This window comes from Chlorocebus sabaeus, chromosome 13 (genome assembly GCF_047675955.1).
Source record: "Chlorocebus sabaeus isolate Y175 chromosome 13, mChlSab1.0.hap1, whole genome shotgun sequence".
NCBI classification, from domain to species: domain Eukaryota; kingdom Metazoa; phylum Chordata; class Mammalia; order Primates; family Cercopithecidae; genus Chlorocebus; species Chlorocebus sabaeus.
This window is the reverse complement of record NC_132916.1, coordinates 30,817,827-30,835,267: the sequence shown is the minus strand read 5'-3', so window position 1 is coordinate 30,835,267 and position 17,441 is coordinate 30,817,827. Positions and strand designations below refer to the sequence as shown.

Here is a 17,441-nt window from a genome sequence, read left to right as displayed (position 1 = left end):
TTTTTTTTTGAGACAGTTTCTCTGTGTCACCCAGGCTGGAGTGCAGTGGCGCGATCTCGGCTCAATCCAACATCTGCCTCCTGGGGTTCAAGCAATTCTCCTGCTTCAGCCTCATGAGTCGCTGAGCTTATAGACAGAAGCCACCATGCCCACTAGTTTTTGTCTTTTTACTAGAGACAGGGTTTCCCCATGTTGGTCAGGCTGCTCTTGAACTCCTGAACTCAAGTGATCTGCCCACCTTGGCCTCCCAAAGTGCTGGGATTACAGGCGTGAGCCACCGTACCCGGTCCCAAATGTCTGACATTTTAAACGTAAGTTCAGTTTTTCAGTGGAAGGCCCCTCATATATTAATATAAAAGAATATTTTTAAAGTTACCTGATTTCGTCTCCTTGGGCCAGTGAAAGAATCCTAAAAATTTTTAAAGGAAGGAGAAAAGGAAATGAATAGAACAAACACATTGAAAAAGTTTTTTTCTTCTAGATTATTAACAATTACTGCTAAAAATAAACTCAGAATATTTTCCACCGCAATTATTATTACATGAACCAGTAACACACATTAAGGAAATCCAGAATTCAGTTAAATGTTCTCATGCAAAAATATAACTCCTTACCAAACATATAGGTTGAACAGAAGAGATCTTACAATTTTTGCCTCCCCAATCCTCAAAACTGGAATAAAATCCTTTATCCAGTATATACTGTTCTCCTGTGAAGTCAGGATTTTCATAGGCTACCCATCTAAGAAACAAAAACAATAACTTGTTAGAGTTCATATTTTACATATAAAATGATCACATATTGCAATAACAATGTATCATACAGAAACTTTCATTTGTTTTGCTAATTGAAATTTTAATTTTTCTGATTCTCCATTAACCTTTAGAAGCAGATGGGTTTGTCTACAGGACAAATCAAAATGGTAAGTCAGCAGAGAAAAGGAAACGCTTATACACTGCTGGTGGGAATGGAAATTAGTTTAGCTGCTGTGGAAAGCAGTTTGAAGATTTCTCAAAGAACTAAAGATAGAACTAGTATTCCACCCAGCAATCCCATTACTGAGTATATACCCGGGGAAAATGAATTATTCTACCAAAAAAGATACTTGCACGTGTCTTGTTTACTGCCGCACTATTCACAATATCAAGATGTGGAATCAACCTAGGTGTTCATTGATCAATGGTGGATTGGATAAAGAAAATGTGGTTCATATAAACCATGGAATACTATACGGCCATGAAAAGGAATGAAATCAAGTCCTTTGCAGCAGCCTGGATGCAGCTGGAGGCCACTATCCTAAGCGAATTAACGCAAACAGAAAACCAAATACCAAATATTTATGAGCAAGAACATATACTTATGAGCATGTTCTTGCCCATAAATGGGAGCTAAACATTGGTTATGCATGGACATAAAGATGAAAAAAAAATAGGCACTGGGGACTACAAAAGGGGTGGGAGGGAGGGGGGTTTGAAAAACTACCTATTGCATACTATGCTCACTACCTGGGTGACAGGTTCAACCATACCCCAAACTTCGGCAAATCATGCAATATACCCATGTAACAAACCTGCACATGCACCCCCTGAATCTAAAATAACAGATGAAAAAAATTTAATGCAAAAGAAATTGTAAGCGTAAGAGTATCTTGACATGAACTTTTGGGTGTCCTCACTTATCCAATACTATTCCTTCAGAAAGCTACGAAGGCAATACTTCTCTGTGCTTTTTTTCTAATTGTATTCTGAGGAAACAAAACAAATAGGACTTTAAAGAAGAACCAGTTCTTTTAATAAACAACCAATAAATCCTTTCATCCTCAACCTTAAAATATTTTTGCAGAAAGATCTTAGGAAGCTGTGTCTATTACACAACAAATCACACTGAAAAAGAAGTTAACAGAAGAAATGCTTTAAAAAATGCAGAACAGAACTAAAATATTGTTTCCAACAGTGTTTCCAACATCACATAAATATGTAATAATTAAATAAAATTGAGCAAACTCACAGAAATACTAAAAATAAATCTCTTTTGGAATGTTTTTTATTTCTAAGTGATCTACACCCAGAGGAAAATCAACAAAACCAATTTAATGATGCTATTTCCTATCCAAAGATAAAGTCTTTGAAAGGAAAAGGTTTTTCAGTTCTGTTATATTAAAGAGATACTTAATACTGTTATATTAAAGACATCAAGTATCTCCTCAATTAATTCATCACTCTCAGGATCCTCTCAAAGCTTAAAGGAATAATATCTATGTAGGTATTATGTAGAGTGATCAGAACTTTGCAAAATGTTTCCACATCTGTTATCATATTTAATCTTCTAGGGAGGTATTGGTGTTCCCATTTTACAGATGGGAAAAACCTAAGACACAGGGAAGTTAATTCATGTACCAGGTGCCAGGAACTAGACTGGCACTAGACATACAAAGATGAAAAAGACAAAGCCCACAGATGGGTAAGAAGCATCACATGGAATTATCTGTTGGTATTTGTTTTGAATGGGAAATGACTTGTCCAGGGTGACACAATCGACTGTTGGCCAGAATGTGACAGAACCTACCTATCCTGAGGCTCACCAGGCTCTCCTCGCTTTGTGACCCAACCTGCCATGTGCCCTGGAAAGTTCCCTTTCATTTACTGTTCCAGAAAACCATGTCTAAAACAGTCCACACACTTTATAATTAGGGCAGATTACGAATTTACTATCCAAAGGGCTGATTTAAACAAAAACTCAAGTACAGTCATTACTAGAATATGAACAGCCATCAAGGAAAAAAAGAACACTGCCAAGATCTCCAGTGAGAAGGAGCTAATGATAGCCAACATCTGTGCACTCAGTCCCGGCCATCCAAATGGAGAAACTGCTATACCTATCACTCAGTCTTTCAGGAAGTGCAGTCCCCTACCACCCCCCGATTTCAGAACCTCACTAGCAATTTTTAAAACCTATTCTTTTTAAATTATTATTATTTTTTACTTTTTTAGTAGAGTCAGGATTTCACCATATTGGCCAGGCTGGTCTCAAACTCCTGACTTCAAGTGATCCACCTACCTCATCCTCCTAAAGTTCTAGGATTACTGGCGTGAGCACAGTTCCGGGCCTAAAAACCTATTCCTGATCATTGAGAAGTGGGGAGATAGGAGACCTGGCTCCACCTGTGGTCGTGACATTAACTTTCAGATGACTTTGAAGAATTCACTTAACTTTTGTGAAAGTTCGTATTTTCAAGTGTCAGTAGGGGAGTGGGCCAAGGTCCCTGGGCTGACCAGGTGATGCTGTACAGCACACGGGTACCCGCATGTGCTGCCTCCGCCCACAGGGCCTCAGGCTTTACCCCCAGCATGAAGGGAAGCAACAGCAAAGCCTGAGCAGGGAGCACTGCTATGTGGGAGGAATGTCTGCACATCAAGAAAATCTACCTTACAAACGCTAGGATTTAAAAAAACAACAACGAACAATTAAAGAAGAAGAGTCACATCGAAAAAAGCGTTCTCAGCAGGGCTCTGGGTCGGTAACAAGCAGAGAGATCAGAGGGTTAAAGCCCTTTCTGTTTGACTTCAAGGTTTGGAGGGAAAAAAGACAGTGAGGAGGGAGGCTGAATGCCCAGGAGAGAAGGCAGAGACTGAGCAAGCCCTGGAAGCAGCTTTAGCCAATACTCTGTTCTTTTTACGAACAAGTATGGGTACTGTATTTTCCTATGAAATTAAATTACTTGTAAGTAAATACCCAACACCCAGCTAAGCCTATCTCTAATTCACTGAAGCTGAAGCCGGAAAACAATGTATTAAGATGTTACTTGAACTGACAGTAGTGTTGTTTTCCCTCCAAGAGACCTGATGAATCAATCACCCATGAACACGGGGGCACTGGGGGAGGGGAGAAACCGCAAAACCCAGATCTGAGATTCTCTGCTCTGTGATCCGAGAGTCTACTTACAACTTACACTTGGGGCTCTTAAGAAAATCCCTCACTGTCCTTGTCCGGATGTATTCTGTACACATGAATCAACACTCCTCTGTTTAAAGACTGGTAGGGAAATGGGGGAAAGGCATGTACACAAGTACTAGCAGGTCTCAGCCTGGTGGAATAATTGCTCAGAAGATAAGGGCAGCAGGGTAAACCTGCCCTTCCGTGAAAGGCCGAAGGAAAAAGAATTTAAAACAACAACACTTTTCATTTTTATCTGAATACTAGAAATATTTCATTTTGCTCCAAGTTTTAAAAAACTAGTCCAGGTTCCACTCTCTGGGCAAGAATATAGCATAGAAGTAGAAACTGATAAGCAGGGAGTTTCTTTCAACATTTCCAGTAAGAAATCAAATGCAGTTCCTAAAAACCTCACTTGCCGGTTTCATGGGCATCCTTCCTGAAGGCTGTTTTCTGTTTCAGGGCTAATGAGTTTACGACCCACGGGATGTATTACCCATGTGATGGTGACCCTCCTGGGAGATACTTTCATGGAACAAGAGCTTCAGAAGAGTTTTTTTCTGACAATGTGTGCCATACTAAGAAATAAAGAACAAGCTAAAATACTTAATTGCCAATAAAAATAAAGCCATTAAAATACAATAATTTTCCTTTGAAACTGTTAAAAGTGAATAGGTAGTCCTCCTCCATCATCTTGGCTCATCTCAGCCTTCCTATCCCATCCCACAGGCCTAACTCCAATGCCACCTCCTCCACAAAGTCTTCCTTCCCTGTGTCCAGACTGGAAATTAATCTCTGTCTGCTGTGGATTCCCAGAGCATTTAATGTGTTCCTCTTTTGTAGCAGTAATTATGTTTTACATAAATACTGTAACTTCTTTGAGGACATAATACAATGCTTTGCACATAATAGACCTCAATAAATACTTGTCAAATGACAAATCGAACAAAATATGAGGAAGCAGCTGACTCTGGTAAATACAAAAGCCCTTCCATATGCAAAGAATTTCAAAGGAAGTGGCGGGGGGGTGTGTGTGTGTGTGTCCATGTATGTGTATGTACCTCCCTTCAACTTCCCCCTTCTACCAAAACTTAACTGCTACAGATGAAAAAAAAAAGCTTAAGCCAGGAAATGCAATTAGAAATGACTAAAAATAGAAACATATAATAGCAGCACTTTATAAAGGAAACTGATTTAAGTAAGCAAGGCCTGGGTAAAAAGGAAAGGAGATTGGCTCAAGGCACAACAATTCTACCTATGTTAACAGCATCATCTACAAAATGCCTAAGGGAATTCATTCTAGCCAGCATCCTTTTGCTTCCTCTGCCAGGGTGGATGACTGGGCTCTGACTAATAGAACCAGCACAACTGGTGAATATCAAAATGTACAACTGTTTCACCAGACTAAGTTGGTCACTATGTTTTCCTCCTAAATGATTAGCTTTAAAGGCAATCTAAAATACTGCAGAGCCCCAGCAATACTTCAGATAACTTGTACCATGTATTTCAGATGACTTCTGGCTTTTATAAACAGGCTACTGATTCTAAAATGTTAGGGCTCCAGAACAGGACCCAAGAGTAGGCATTTCCTGCTAAGAATGGAATACCCAGAAATCAGATCACTGATACTCTGCCACAGTGCCCCCACATGCAACGGCCTAGACAAGAACTTGGTAAACAAGATTTTTTTTTTACTCTATTTACTAAGAGTAAACATTAACCATGTTCATCAACTTTTAGTACATTGTACACAGATTTCAAATATCCAGGGCTATTGTGGGAGGCCCCATGAGATACAACGGGGTTGAGGCTAGGAGGATTCAAATAGTTTATGTCACTATGACAACAAAAACCTAACACCAAACACTTTCAACATAACCAATGTCACATTATTTCATATAACTATTTAAGAATACTCTCACTTATAACAAATTAGAATAGACATTAGCCTGGATTTTAAGAATAATTATGTAACTCCCTGTAACAGCCATCTGCTGTTTTTGCCCATCTGGCATCTATCTCCCCACTCTTTCTGATGTCCCTGAGGAACTTCTGTCCCTGGAGAAGTTCTGATAATCATATCTAAGTGGCTTCTATGGGATAGACCCTACATCTCAGCTCTGGAGATGGACACATAGCCCAGACGTGACCATCTCTGTGGCTACAGTGATTGGTTCAGGCATGTGCACATGACCCAAGCCTAGAAAAGCAAAGTCAAACATAGAACTTGTGAGGAAAAGAGAAGTTCTTTCCACTGCAAGAAATGAGCTGGGGCCAGGCATGGCAATCCCAGCACTTTGGGAGGCCAAGGCGGGTAGATCACCTGAGCTCAGGAGTTTGAGACCAGCCTGGGCAACATGGCAAAACCCTGTCTCTAAAAAAAAAATACAAAAATTAGCCAGGCCTAGTGGCATGCATCTGTGGTCCCAACTACTTGGGAGGCTGAAGCAGGAGAATTGCTTAAGCCCAGGAGGCAGAGGTTGCAGTGAGCTGAGATGTTGCCACTGCACTCCAGCCTGGGTGACAGAGTGAAACTCTGCCTCAAAAAAAAAAAAAAAAAAAAAAGAGTTAGGAGAACAAAAGCCAGATGTGGCCGTAGGCCACCAGATGCAAAGGGCCTACCTAAAGTCAAGTTAACACAGAAAAAAGTCCAGTCAAGACACAGAGACCAAGTTCTGATAACAGTGTTTGATCCCCTGCATCCAGCCATGCCTGAAGCAAAATCTTCTCCAGGACATTTTTAGTTACTTAAGCCAGTAAGTTCCATTTTAATCCCTTGAGCCAATTTAGCTTGGTTTGCAATCACTTCATCCCAGATAATCTTGACTGAACATCTTTCAATAAAAACTTGCTTTACCACTAATAAAACAGTCAACTGCTAACTCCACGTACATAGAACAATTATTTTTATGTCAAACTAACAGTGAAGAAATACACCGGAACAGGTGTAGGACCACAGGAAAATCTAATGGGACTTTGACCCAGTCTCAGGTTTATGTTAGATTACTATTATTATTATTACTTGATCTCCATCGTTTAAAAAATGCACGATATTTCCGTGCAGAATGACAAGGGAAGCAGATCTGTAGATTTCTATCATGATACCCAAAGCCTACCCCAAACGTAAAATGAAGAGACAGTATGAGAAAGATTTTTAAAGAGAGTTAACGAAAATATCATGACAGCAACTATTACATGACTGATTTAATGTTCAGCTGTTGAGATATTTGTGTATTGAGTGCCTACTCTGTCATAGACTCTTACCAGTTTAAAACAAACCAAGGTAAAACCCATGTTTAAAATTCCAATTGGATTATTTCACTTACACTCCACTCACTACATTAATAGACTGTGTCTTCACTCCATATCCAGTCTCCTTTAAATTGGCAACAATTCCCAATACATCAATACTGGAACCTTTGGATCCAAAGTTTTTTTCACTGTACATTATCATGTGAGCATTTGAAAAATCCTATTGAGAAAAAAAATTCAAAATTCAAAAACTAGCCATTTATTATCCAAAGAAGACCAAGTATTAGCCATTAGCTTGTTCTTTACTTACACCTAATATAGGTCGTAAAGACTGAAGCTCTCCATTGTAACCTCCCCAGGCTTTCCAGTCCCTGTATTCTCCTTCTTCTAGCAAATACTGATGACCTGTAAATCCAGGCTTCTCATACGCAACCCAACTGCACACAAAGAACATGAGGAGTAGTCATTTTCAGACGTGTTCACATTTTTTCAAGGTACGTATCAATTTCATTGAAAAATACAAATAGTTAGAAAGCTAGACATGAACTTCTGCTTTATTATCATTGGAATTCTTTAAAATTTAGGAGAATAACAGAATGGCCCCAAGAAAATAACCTAAGAGACATATATCAGAGTTGTATAAAAAAGGGAAGGGGAGTGTGTGTGTGAGTGGTGTGTGTGTGTGTGTGTGTGTGTGTGTGTGTTTAATAAGGGCTGACTCAAAAGAACCTCAGCAAGCAAAACTGGATAAACTCACTTCAAATAGTAGCAAAAATATTATGAATAGTTAGCGATTTACAAGAGCAATTTTAGTGTGCACTTCTATGGGAAAGGTGTAAGATCTATAAAATGCAAAAATACAAAAATTAGGAAGCGAACTGTCAAACCCTGCAATAGCTTGGAGCATAATTCTAATAAGCAAGGTTGTAGATTTGATCAACTTGAATAGGCCAATGTATCAGCCTTGCTTGGTGGACTGACCCCACAATTGTCCCTCAAACTGCCTTTTTTTTTTTTTTTTTTGAGATGGAGTTTTGCTTTTGTTGCCCAGGCTGGAGTGCAATGGTGCGATCTTGGCTCACAGCAGCCTCTGCCTCCTGGGTTCAAGCAATTCTCCTGCCTCAGCCTCCCAAGTAGCTGGGATCACAGGCATGCGCCACCATGCTCAGCTAATTTTGTATTTTTAGTAGACACGGGGTTTCTCCATGTTGGTCAGGCTGGTCTTGAACTCCTGCGCCCACCTCAGCCTCCCAAAATGTTGGGATTACAGGTGTGAGCCACCATGCCCGGCCTCAAACTGCTTTCTTAAATCCAGTCACTATAGGCTGAGGAGAATGTGGACATACCTGTCAAAATTCACCACACTATAGAATCAGGAATGTTGTTTTTAGGGGGGAAAGGACACATTTATTACTTAATATTTAGGAAAAAAAAAAAGAAATCCTAACAAGTCACCCATGTACTTACATGCCTCTTAGAACTTTCACAGACCCCACTGACGTAAATGGCAAATGATCGCCTCCAGTCGCCTCTTCTGTTTCACCTCCCTCCATGACAAAACTACACATTTCTGTTTCTAGTTCCACACATTTTCCTTCAAAGAAAGGCTTTTCATAAACAACTACCTACAACAGAAATGAGATATACCAGTAATTTGTAAGAAGTATCCCAACAGCTTAACATTAAATCAGTCATTTAATATCACTAAGTCCTAAAACACAAATTAAAATTTTCTGGCTAGGCACGGTGGCTCACGCCTGTTATCCCAGCATTTTGGGAGGCTGAGGTAGGTGGACCACTTGAGCTCAGGAGTTCAAGACCAGCCTGGTCAACATGGTGAAACGCCGTCTCATACAAAAATTAAAATACAAAAATTAGCTGGGCATAGTGATGCACGCCTATAATCTCAGCTACTCAGGAGGCTGAGGCAGGAGAACTGCTTGAACCCAGGAGGCAGAGGGTTAAGTGAGCAAAGATTGCGTCACTGCACTCCAGCCTGGGCAACAGAGTGAGACTCTGTCTCAATAAAATAAAATAAAATAAAATATTCGAATCATATTTTAAAACATTAACTAGACCACGCGCAGTGGCTCACACCAGTAATTCCAGCACTTTGGGAGGCCAAGGCAGGAGGATCACTTGAGCTCAGGAGTTTGAGACCAACCTGGGCAATATGGCAAAACCTCATCTCTGCTAAAAAGAGAAAAAGTTGGGTGTGGTGGTACATGCCTATAGTCCCAGCTATTCAGGAGGCTGAGGCAATAGGATGACTTGAGCTGGAGAAATCGAGACTGCAGTGAGCCATGATGGTGCCACTGTACACCAGCCTGGGTGACACAGCAAGGCCTGGTCTCCAAAAAAAAAAAAAAAACCATAAATAACGGCATCTGATAAAATAGTAAAAAGAAAAAAAAAAGAAAAAAAATCAGACTCTTTTTTTTTTCCCTAATGTGGTATAGCCCAAAGCCATGGTTCCAAACAGTTTTAAAATCATACATATATATATATAAAAAATACATATATATATAAATAAAATAAATATATACCCCCTCACACATATATTATGTATATATATAACTGACATTTAGAACCACATAGAAGGAATCAGAGGATTCTAAAGTAGTGTTAAAATTGAAAATTGAAAAAATTTATAGTGTGTGGCATCGATGTGGGAATTGGGAATAACAGAAAGGGTATTTTAGAGTAGGGAAAGTTTGTCTTGAAAAAGTTTTTTTCCTGGCTAACTGGCAAGCAGCAAGAAGCCCTACAATTAGTAAATACAATTGCAAATTGTTAACTTAATATAACAATGACCCTTTTGAGCCATGGCTAAAGGTACTCTTAGTGTAACCAGTGCCATTAGCATCATCTTCCACCCTGAAGGATGGCACGTGTAAGTTGGCAACTTCCTTTGGCTGCATTTATGTGTTATAGAGGTTTAATATGAGAAGTCACATAAGCGATATCTTCATAGAGATGAAGTGGAAATAATATTAAGTATATATATATGTGTGTGTATATGTTTAAATAATTAATATACATTTTTACCTTTGGATCTGTAGGGAATTCAACTTTACGGCCACCCTGAAAAAAACAATAACATGGTAAGAAAAATAGTTTTTCACTGAAGCATTACCATTTTATATTAGCCATAGCAGTTTATAGTAAGCCATTGAATTTCAGTGTGACTACGTTCCAGTTTGTTTTAACTTACATGAGATAGTTCTAAAATTACCAACAATAGAGATGAACACACGAGGAAGGCAGGCTCGAACGGAGCCTCGCACAGGCAGTCTATAAGCTGGTCTGCATTGTAGGAGTGTTTTTTGACCTAGTAAGTTTTCTTAACTTCAAAAATTTCTCATAAAAATCCATACTTCTCTTGAAAAAGCAGTTCCAAGGGCTGACATCTCTGGACTCAGATTCTCCCAGGCCGCTGTCTTCGGCTTCTGCATTTAACGATCCTGCCCTGGGATCACCCTTCAGCTGGGAACAGGCACAGGGTTGCTGTCTCTACCATTCCCTTCGGTTCAACTCTCAGCCATTTGTATTTTCTGCCTGGCGCCTGCAGGTATTTGATTTTGCAACCAGGGCTTACGAAACTATTACGTGTTGAAGTTCACATAATAAGATCTGAAGGACTCATGGAATAACTAGATAAACTGTTAAATAAAATTTAACACATCCCAAAGGATGAGTCTATGGGGGGGGTTGTTATAAAATAAAAAGCTTTTTAAAAACAAACTCACTAAAATCCGAGAAATGATGTTACATTAAAAAGATATTAAACAAAAATATTAAATACGTCAAGAGTTTAAATCAGCAATGGGAAAGTTGGATTTTTTCAAAATTAGTATCTTTAATAGCTTTTGAAAAAAGTGCCGCTAAGGATGCTCAAAGGCACCAAATGAACTATAATTATAAAAGAATGTGTTGGTTTCCTTACCTTTTATGAAAAAAAGAAGCAAAAAAAAAAAAAAAAAAAAAAAAGGAATGTGGCTGATATTATCAGCAACCCAGAGATTATACCACCAAGCACATGACCTTTTCAAAAGTAATCCTGTTCGAACACCATAGACTTTGCAGATTTTTCATCATCATTACAAACTGCTCCTAAAACCTGGATGAATTCTTTCATACATTCACAAAACTAACAAAACTTTGTTCTTTGAAAGTGAGTTTCATTTTAGAAACAAAAGCCCAAATCATTTGCATTAAGACCAGCCAACATACAGATAATTAAACCAAATACTTTGGGAGGAGGGGTAAAATTAAGATTAAAAAAAAAATTGTCTTCCTAAGTTTCTAATTTGTCTCAAACTGTCTCAGAAGCCAAGTGCAAAGTGCAGTTTCAAAAACATTTTGTAATGGGAGCCTCATCTCGCTGCGGGTACTTAGGGAACAACTTCTCTGCTGCAGCACACGCTGCGCTCAACACTGGGGACGAGACAGATGTGGCCTGCTTCCTCCCAAAGCTGACAGTCTACCGGAAGAGACAAAGAACAAAGCAAGACACTGGGACAAGGGAGAGGAAGCACAAGGCTCCTTCCACAGCAGATACTCAGGAGGACAACACTCATTTGGTCCAGCCCCAGCGACCCCCAAGCCACCACCCAGCGCAGCCTCATGTCACAGCAGCTGAGCCAGTCCTCAGCGTGCCCTGCTCTCTCCCAGGCTGCACCCTGGCTCACGCAGTGCATTCACCTGTAACATCTCCATCTAAAAAAATCATCCTGCTAATTTTTTAAGACTGAATTTAATTTAGCATGAAGCTTTCCTAATTATCCCCCTTTCCTGTCACATCACCCACAACTAGGAATTGTATGTATCCTTGTCCTGTTTTTCCACCAATGTTTAATTCTTCACTTTCCTCACTTGTTAAACCTACACTGGGCTGAAGCTTTGTGCACCCATCTGCAGGTCTGCAGGGCTGAGAATGCCTTATAGACAAAGGACATAGTCTTACCTGCTTTTTTTTTTTGTTTTAATCTACAGCATCTAGCAGGTTACTGTTTCCATAATTTCTGTTGAGCAATAGGTCCAATCTGCTACAAATTTGTTTCTTAAAAGTCAGCTTTGGGCCGGGCGCGGTGGCTCAAGCCTGTAATCCCAGCACTTTGGGAGGCCGAGATGGGCGGATCACGAGGTCAGGAGATCGAGACCATTCTGGCTAACACGGTGAAACCCCGTCTCTACTAAAAAATACAAAAAACTAGCCGGGCGAGGTGGCGGGCGCCTGTAGTCCCAGCTACTTGGGAGACTGAGGCAGGAGAATGGCGTGAACCCGGGAGGCGGAGCTTGCAGTGAGCTGAGATCCGGCCACTGCACTCCAGCCTGGGTGACAGAGCGAGACTCCGTCTCCAAAAAAAAAAAAAAAAAAAGTCAGCTTTATTGCTTCAAAGTCACACCCCATGAATTACCATGTCAAGCTGACAAAGAATCACCACAAGAACATTTGGATTTCATTTTTACCATTTTCAGAGGCCGCATGGATCCAATGTACGCTGCTTCTGTATCCCAGAAGGACAAGTCAGGGTATTCACCAGGTTCCAGGATGAAAGGAACACCCTGAAATCCAGGTTCTTCATAAATCAGCCACCTAAACAGCCACCATGGAAGGAAAGAAAGGGAGCCAACTCATCATTTGTTTCAGTTTTTCCTTCCGTCTGGTGCCCAGGATGAGAGGAAAAGAACAAGAGAGGATATGGACCCACACAATGAACGGCTGGACTTAGGTGTTAGAATCACACTCGACTCAAGGACAAATAAAGCCATTATATGCTCCTCTCCTTGATCTTTCACTTTTCTCCTTGGCTGGCTTTGTCCCCTTATTTTAATTTATATTATTAATTGCTCCTAAGTTCCACCTAATCATGTGTCATGGTGCCAAACATTAGTAACAGCTAACATCTCCCTAAGCATAAAAGGAATCCATTCCGAATTTCATCTAATCCTCACTGCAATGCTATGAGGAAGAGATGCTATTGTCCCCATTTGATAGATAAGTAAGGTGCCCAAGGTCACACAGTTGTAAGTATGAAAGGCTGGAATGATTCAAGCCGATTCCAGATCCAGGTTCCTAATCAATTTTTTTTTTTCTTTTGACAGAGTCTTACTCTGTTGCCCAGGCTGGAGTACAGTGGCTTGCTCTCGGCTCACTGCAACCTCTGCCTCCTGGTTCAAATGATTCTCCTGCCTCAGCCTTCCAAGTAGCTAAGAGTACAGGCATACACCACTACACCCAACTAAGTTTTGCATTTTGCATTTTTTTTATTTTACTGCTGGGGGGGGGGGGGGTCTCACCATGTTGGCCAGGCTGGTCTCAAACTCCTGGCCTCAGGTGATCCATCAGCCTCGGCTTCCCAAAGTGCTGGGATTACAGGTGTGAGCCACCATGCCCAGCCCTAATCATTTTGGTGATGGCAATTTTTCTCATTACAGGAAGTGCACTGAACACAGTTTACTCTTTTCACAGTTACTCAGGATCATCACTGTGAGCATTACTTAATGCACAGTGATGTCCTCAGGGGCTCTGAAGGTCTGTGGGACTGCTTGTTCCCAGGCTGCAAAGTTTTTTGAGTTCTTGGTTCTGATTGTTATGGCTTTTCAATACCACACCCTTCTATCAGCTTGTCAGCTGTGGCTTCTGCTTCAGTCGGGAACCAGCAGCCCCACCCTCCTCTAACGTGCCAGAAATCAGGAAACCAGAAAACCATGCCTATTAGCCCTGTCTCTGAAGTTTACAAGGTCTTCTTGTAAATGTCTTGGTTCCTGGGAAGGGTTCCCAGAAGGTAAGGATGCTGAAGAAGTGAGTTTTCTATAAGAGAGGGGTTAATGTACCCACTTCATAAACAAACGTAGACTTCTTAGTGATCACTTACAGCTCACCAATTTGATTAGTTTCGCTAAAAGGTCCTAGCCGTGGGACTCCACCATGCTGTTGTGTTCCCCAGAACACCATGCCAAGAAGAGAGTGGCTCTAAATGAAACCTTTTACCAACAAAATGGGTCTGACACCTCCCTCTTTGCTTTTTTCTTCTTCCCAATTTTGGCCCAAGGCACATTTTTGGCAATGGGTTTTGTTGAAGATTCCGCTGGATAAACTGGTAACTTCTCTAGACTCTCTAATTATACAGTGATTTACAACCAGGCTCCTACTGATGATTTGACAACACACACATGAAAGAATGTTGGGAGGCCAGGTGTGGGATATGGGTAAGAGGTCAGAACTACAGTGTTAGAGGTCAGGATGATGGTTACTGGGTAGAGGGCGTGAAGATGACTAGGAAGACGCACGAATGAAAGGGGTTTCTGCGATGCTGGGAATGTTCTTTTTCTTGACCTGAGTGGTGATTGCTCTTGTGTATTCACTTTGTGAAAATTCACTCAGCTTATATATTTAGGGTTTATGAACCTTTTTGTACAGATGTTATGCTTCAAAAAAAAAAAAGTTACCTTAAGGAAAAAAAGAGACTTTTAAATACTACTGTAATGCTTCTAAAGCACAAGAAAACAGAGGCTAAGAATAGGGTACTTTTAAACTTCCTTATGTTTAAAGCATGACAGCCAAGGATACACTACATGTATTCTGGAGCTCAAAGTTATCACAGGCACACTACCCACAGATTTTTTTCTCTAACAAAATAATGGCAGTTCTGTAACACATTATGGTATTAGGCTAACAAACCAAGCAGGCTCCAAAGGCTGACTTCTTTAAAGCTTAATTTTTCATAAACTGAATGTATGGCTCATGAGCAAGTGATCTGAGATTTTGAAATGATCCTTACCAAAGTACCTTTTCATTAAGTCTTTCCTTCTATAGCTTGAGTTCAAAGAGGATTTATTCATCTGATACTAAACATTTCACTTTTGTTGAAGCGTGTGGTTTAGTTGCATAACATTTATGGAGGAAAGTAATTCTAGGTAGAGGGGAATTTGTGAAAAAACTGAACACATAAATGAATGCATTTGAAAAGACTGCTGTTCTGAAAGTTCTTCCTTAGTAAATGAGTGCTGAAGGCCTGCTGGGTAATTCAGACAGACATTTACTAATGTTGGGTGGACTTTGGAATTTGAAAACTCATATACAGAGTATGATTCACTTTTTCTAAATTCTGTTCCAATAAGATACATTATTTATGAGGCCATCAGGGGAGGGGGAAACTATCTCCAGGCAGTGTTATTTCAGTTTCTAAAGGTAATCTTTTATTTTCTCATGCACTTAGGTCATAAGCTTTTGCCAATATAGATTAAAAAGTACAACTTTATAGTTGTACTTAACAAACAGTATGATTATAAAGTCCAAGCTTATTTTTTTAAACAAACAAATGTATACCTACAAATCAATGTTAAAGTAATAACAATGGCCATCTGTTTATTAAAAATATTTGTCTAATTACTCTTTTAGAAATACCCCTTGAGTCACACAAGAAAAATCAGTCTTATCTTGTTCACTTGTTCTTAAACCAAAAACAGCACTTCCAGATGGATCTTAAGTTTTGTTCCCTAGATATGGCTGTCCATGAATATTGGCCATTCACAGAAACCAACTGGATACGTGAAAAATTAAATATGAATGCACTGACTTTGAGGTTATTCACAAGAGAGGGGGCTGTGAATGTCAAAGGGGAAAATGAACCTTTACAATGGAAAGATGGAGCAGGCACCCCTTTAACCAAGCAATCAAACTTGGTATTGCTAATGGGCAAGCTAGTTAGCACATGCCGCCTGCTGTGATGCAACGTAAATATATGGCACTACCTATACGAAGTATCCATGCCCAAACTGTTTGGCCTGAACCTAACCATATCTCAGGACCTAAGCCCTAGTAGATAGGAAATTCGGGCAACAGAAGAACAAGCTAAATAATAGCATGAGGGAACACTCAGACAAACCTAGAATGTGGCACACTCTCTAAGACAGCTGGCCTAAATCTTTTTAAAAGTTAGTGGCTTGGGAAACAAAGATGAGGCATTTTAGAGATTTTTAAAAAGAGACTTAAAGAGACAGAACAATCAACCGCATTTATATGAACCTTGATTGGATTCTGATTTGAAAACGCAAATCTATAAAAGACATTCCTGAAGCAATTGGGAACATTTGGTGATGGGCTATAGAACAGATATTATCATGGATACCTTGTGAATTTTCTCAGATGTAATAATGATAGTTACACAGGAGGATATCATTAGAAAGAAAGTCAGGCTGAATCCCATATGGATGAAGGATCATGATATCTCCAATGTACATTCAAGTGCTCAGAAAAATAATAACACAAATATGGCAAAATATTAACAGTTATTGGGTCAAAGTGAATGATACACTGGTGTTCACTGAACTGTTCTTCTTACTCGTCTGTATGTTTGAAAACTTTTATAATAAAAAATTGGGCTCTGATATGGTATATTCCACAATGAAATATACAGTGACTATTACACAGCAATGAAAAAAATACATACAGATGTAGCCATCAATCTGAGTAATCTTAGGAGTGTGGTTACATGGGTAACCAGGGTGGGCTACACCAGGTTCTGTAGCAATGTTGGTAATGGTCTAGGTTGTAAGTTGGGTGGTGGGTCCACGGGGGATTGTTTTATTATTGGGCTTCATAGTTCACATATATACATATATTCTTCTGTATATGTCAAATATTACACAGTAAAAATGATCAAATAATGTTTGTCCATTAAAAAAGGAGTCCCTTGACTTTAGAACACCTGCATTTTAGTACACATTCTGCTAATAGCTAACCCTAGTCTGGAGAAAGTGACCAAAGCTTGTCTTCCTCAGTCAAATGATGGTGTTGGGCCAGATCATCTTTATACTCCCTTTGAAGTTCTAAACTTGCTTTTGTTTGTTATAAGTATACTAACCCCCACTTCCACCCCAACACACACCCCGCCCCCAGAAAACCCAATATGCTTTCACCTCTGGGAGGATGGGTGCTAGGATTAGCCAGCTGCTTAAAAGAAAGATTCAAAAACAAATTACTCTCAACAGAATCTGAAAGGCAAATTTAGTTAGAAATTACTCATCTACTCAAATAAGAATTTGACAAAACAGGTAATACCCTTATTTTGTAGATGAGTAGAAGAGCTTAATCTAGAGTGAATGGGCCCTGGAATAAATCACCTAATGGATTCTTCAGGAGCTCCCTCCACAGTAAAGACTTCTTATCCCAGTTCAGGGGAACTGGTACATCAGCAGAAGGAAAATGAGCTTGAGTGCTTACTATCAGTTACATCTTCTCAACCCCT

The 17,441-nt window shown here is 39.8% G+C and overlaps 1 protein-coding gene across 1 annotated transcript in view; it reads right to left on the bottom strand.

The window, feature by feature from the left end:
• CRYBG1 (crystallin beta-gamma domain containing 1) overlaps positions 1 to 17,441 on the bottom strand; it is a 202,339-nt gene that overhangs the window by 16,864 nt on the left and 168,034 nt on the right. The window contains exons 9-15 of the mRNA XM_008007456.3: positions 12,658 to 12,784; positions 10,234 to 10,269; positions 8,653 to 8,810; positions 7,496 to 7,622; positions 7,260 to 7,405; positions 615 to 741; positions 377 to 409 (exon numbers count right to left, since the gene is read on the bottom strand). Coding sequence (XP_008005647.3) covers positions 377 to 409; positions 615 to 741; positions 7,260 to 7,405; positions 7,496 to 7,622; positions 8,653 to 8,810; positions 10,234 to 10,269; positions 12,658 to 12,784 — 754 coding nt within the window. The remainder of the gene's footprint in view (positions 1 to 376; positions 410 to 614; positions 742 to 7,259; positions 7,406 to 7,495; positions 7,623 to 8,652; positions 8,811 to 10,233; positions 10,270 to 12,657; positions 12,785 to 17,441) is intronic.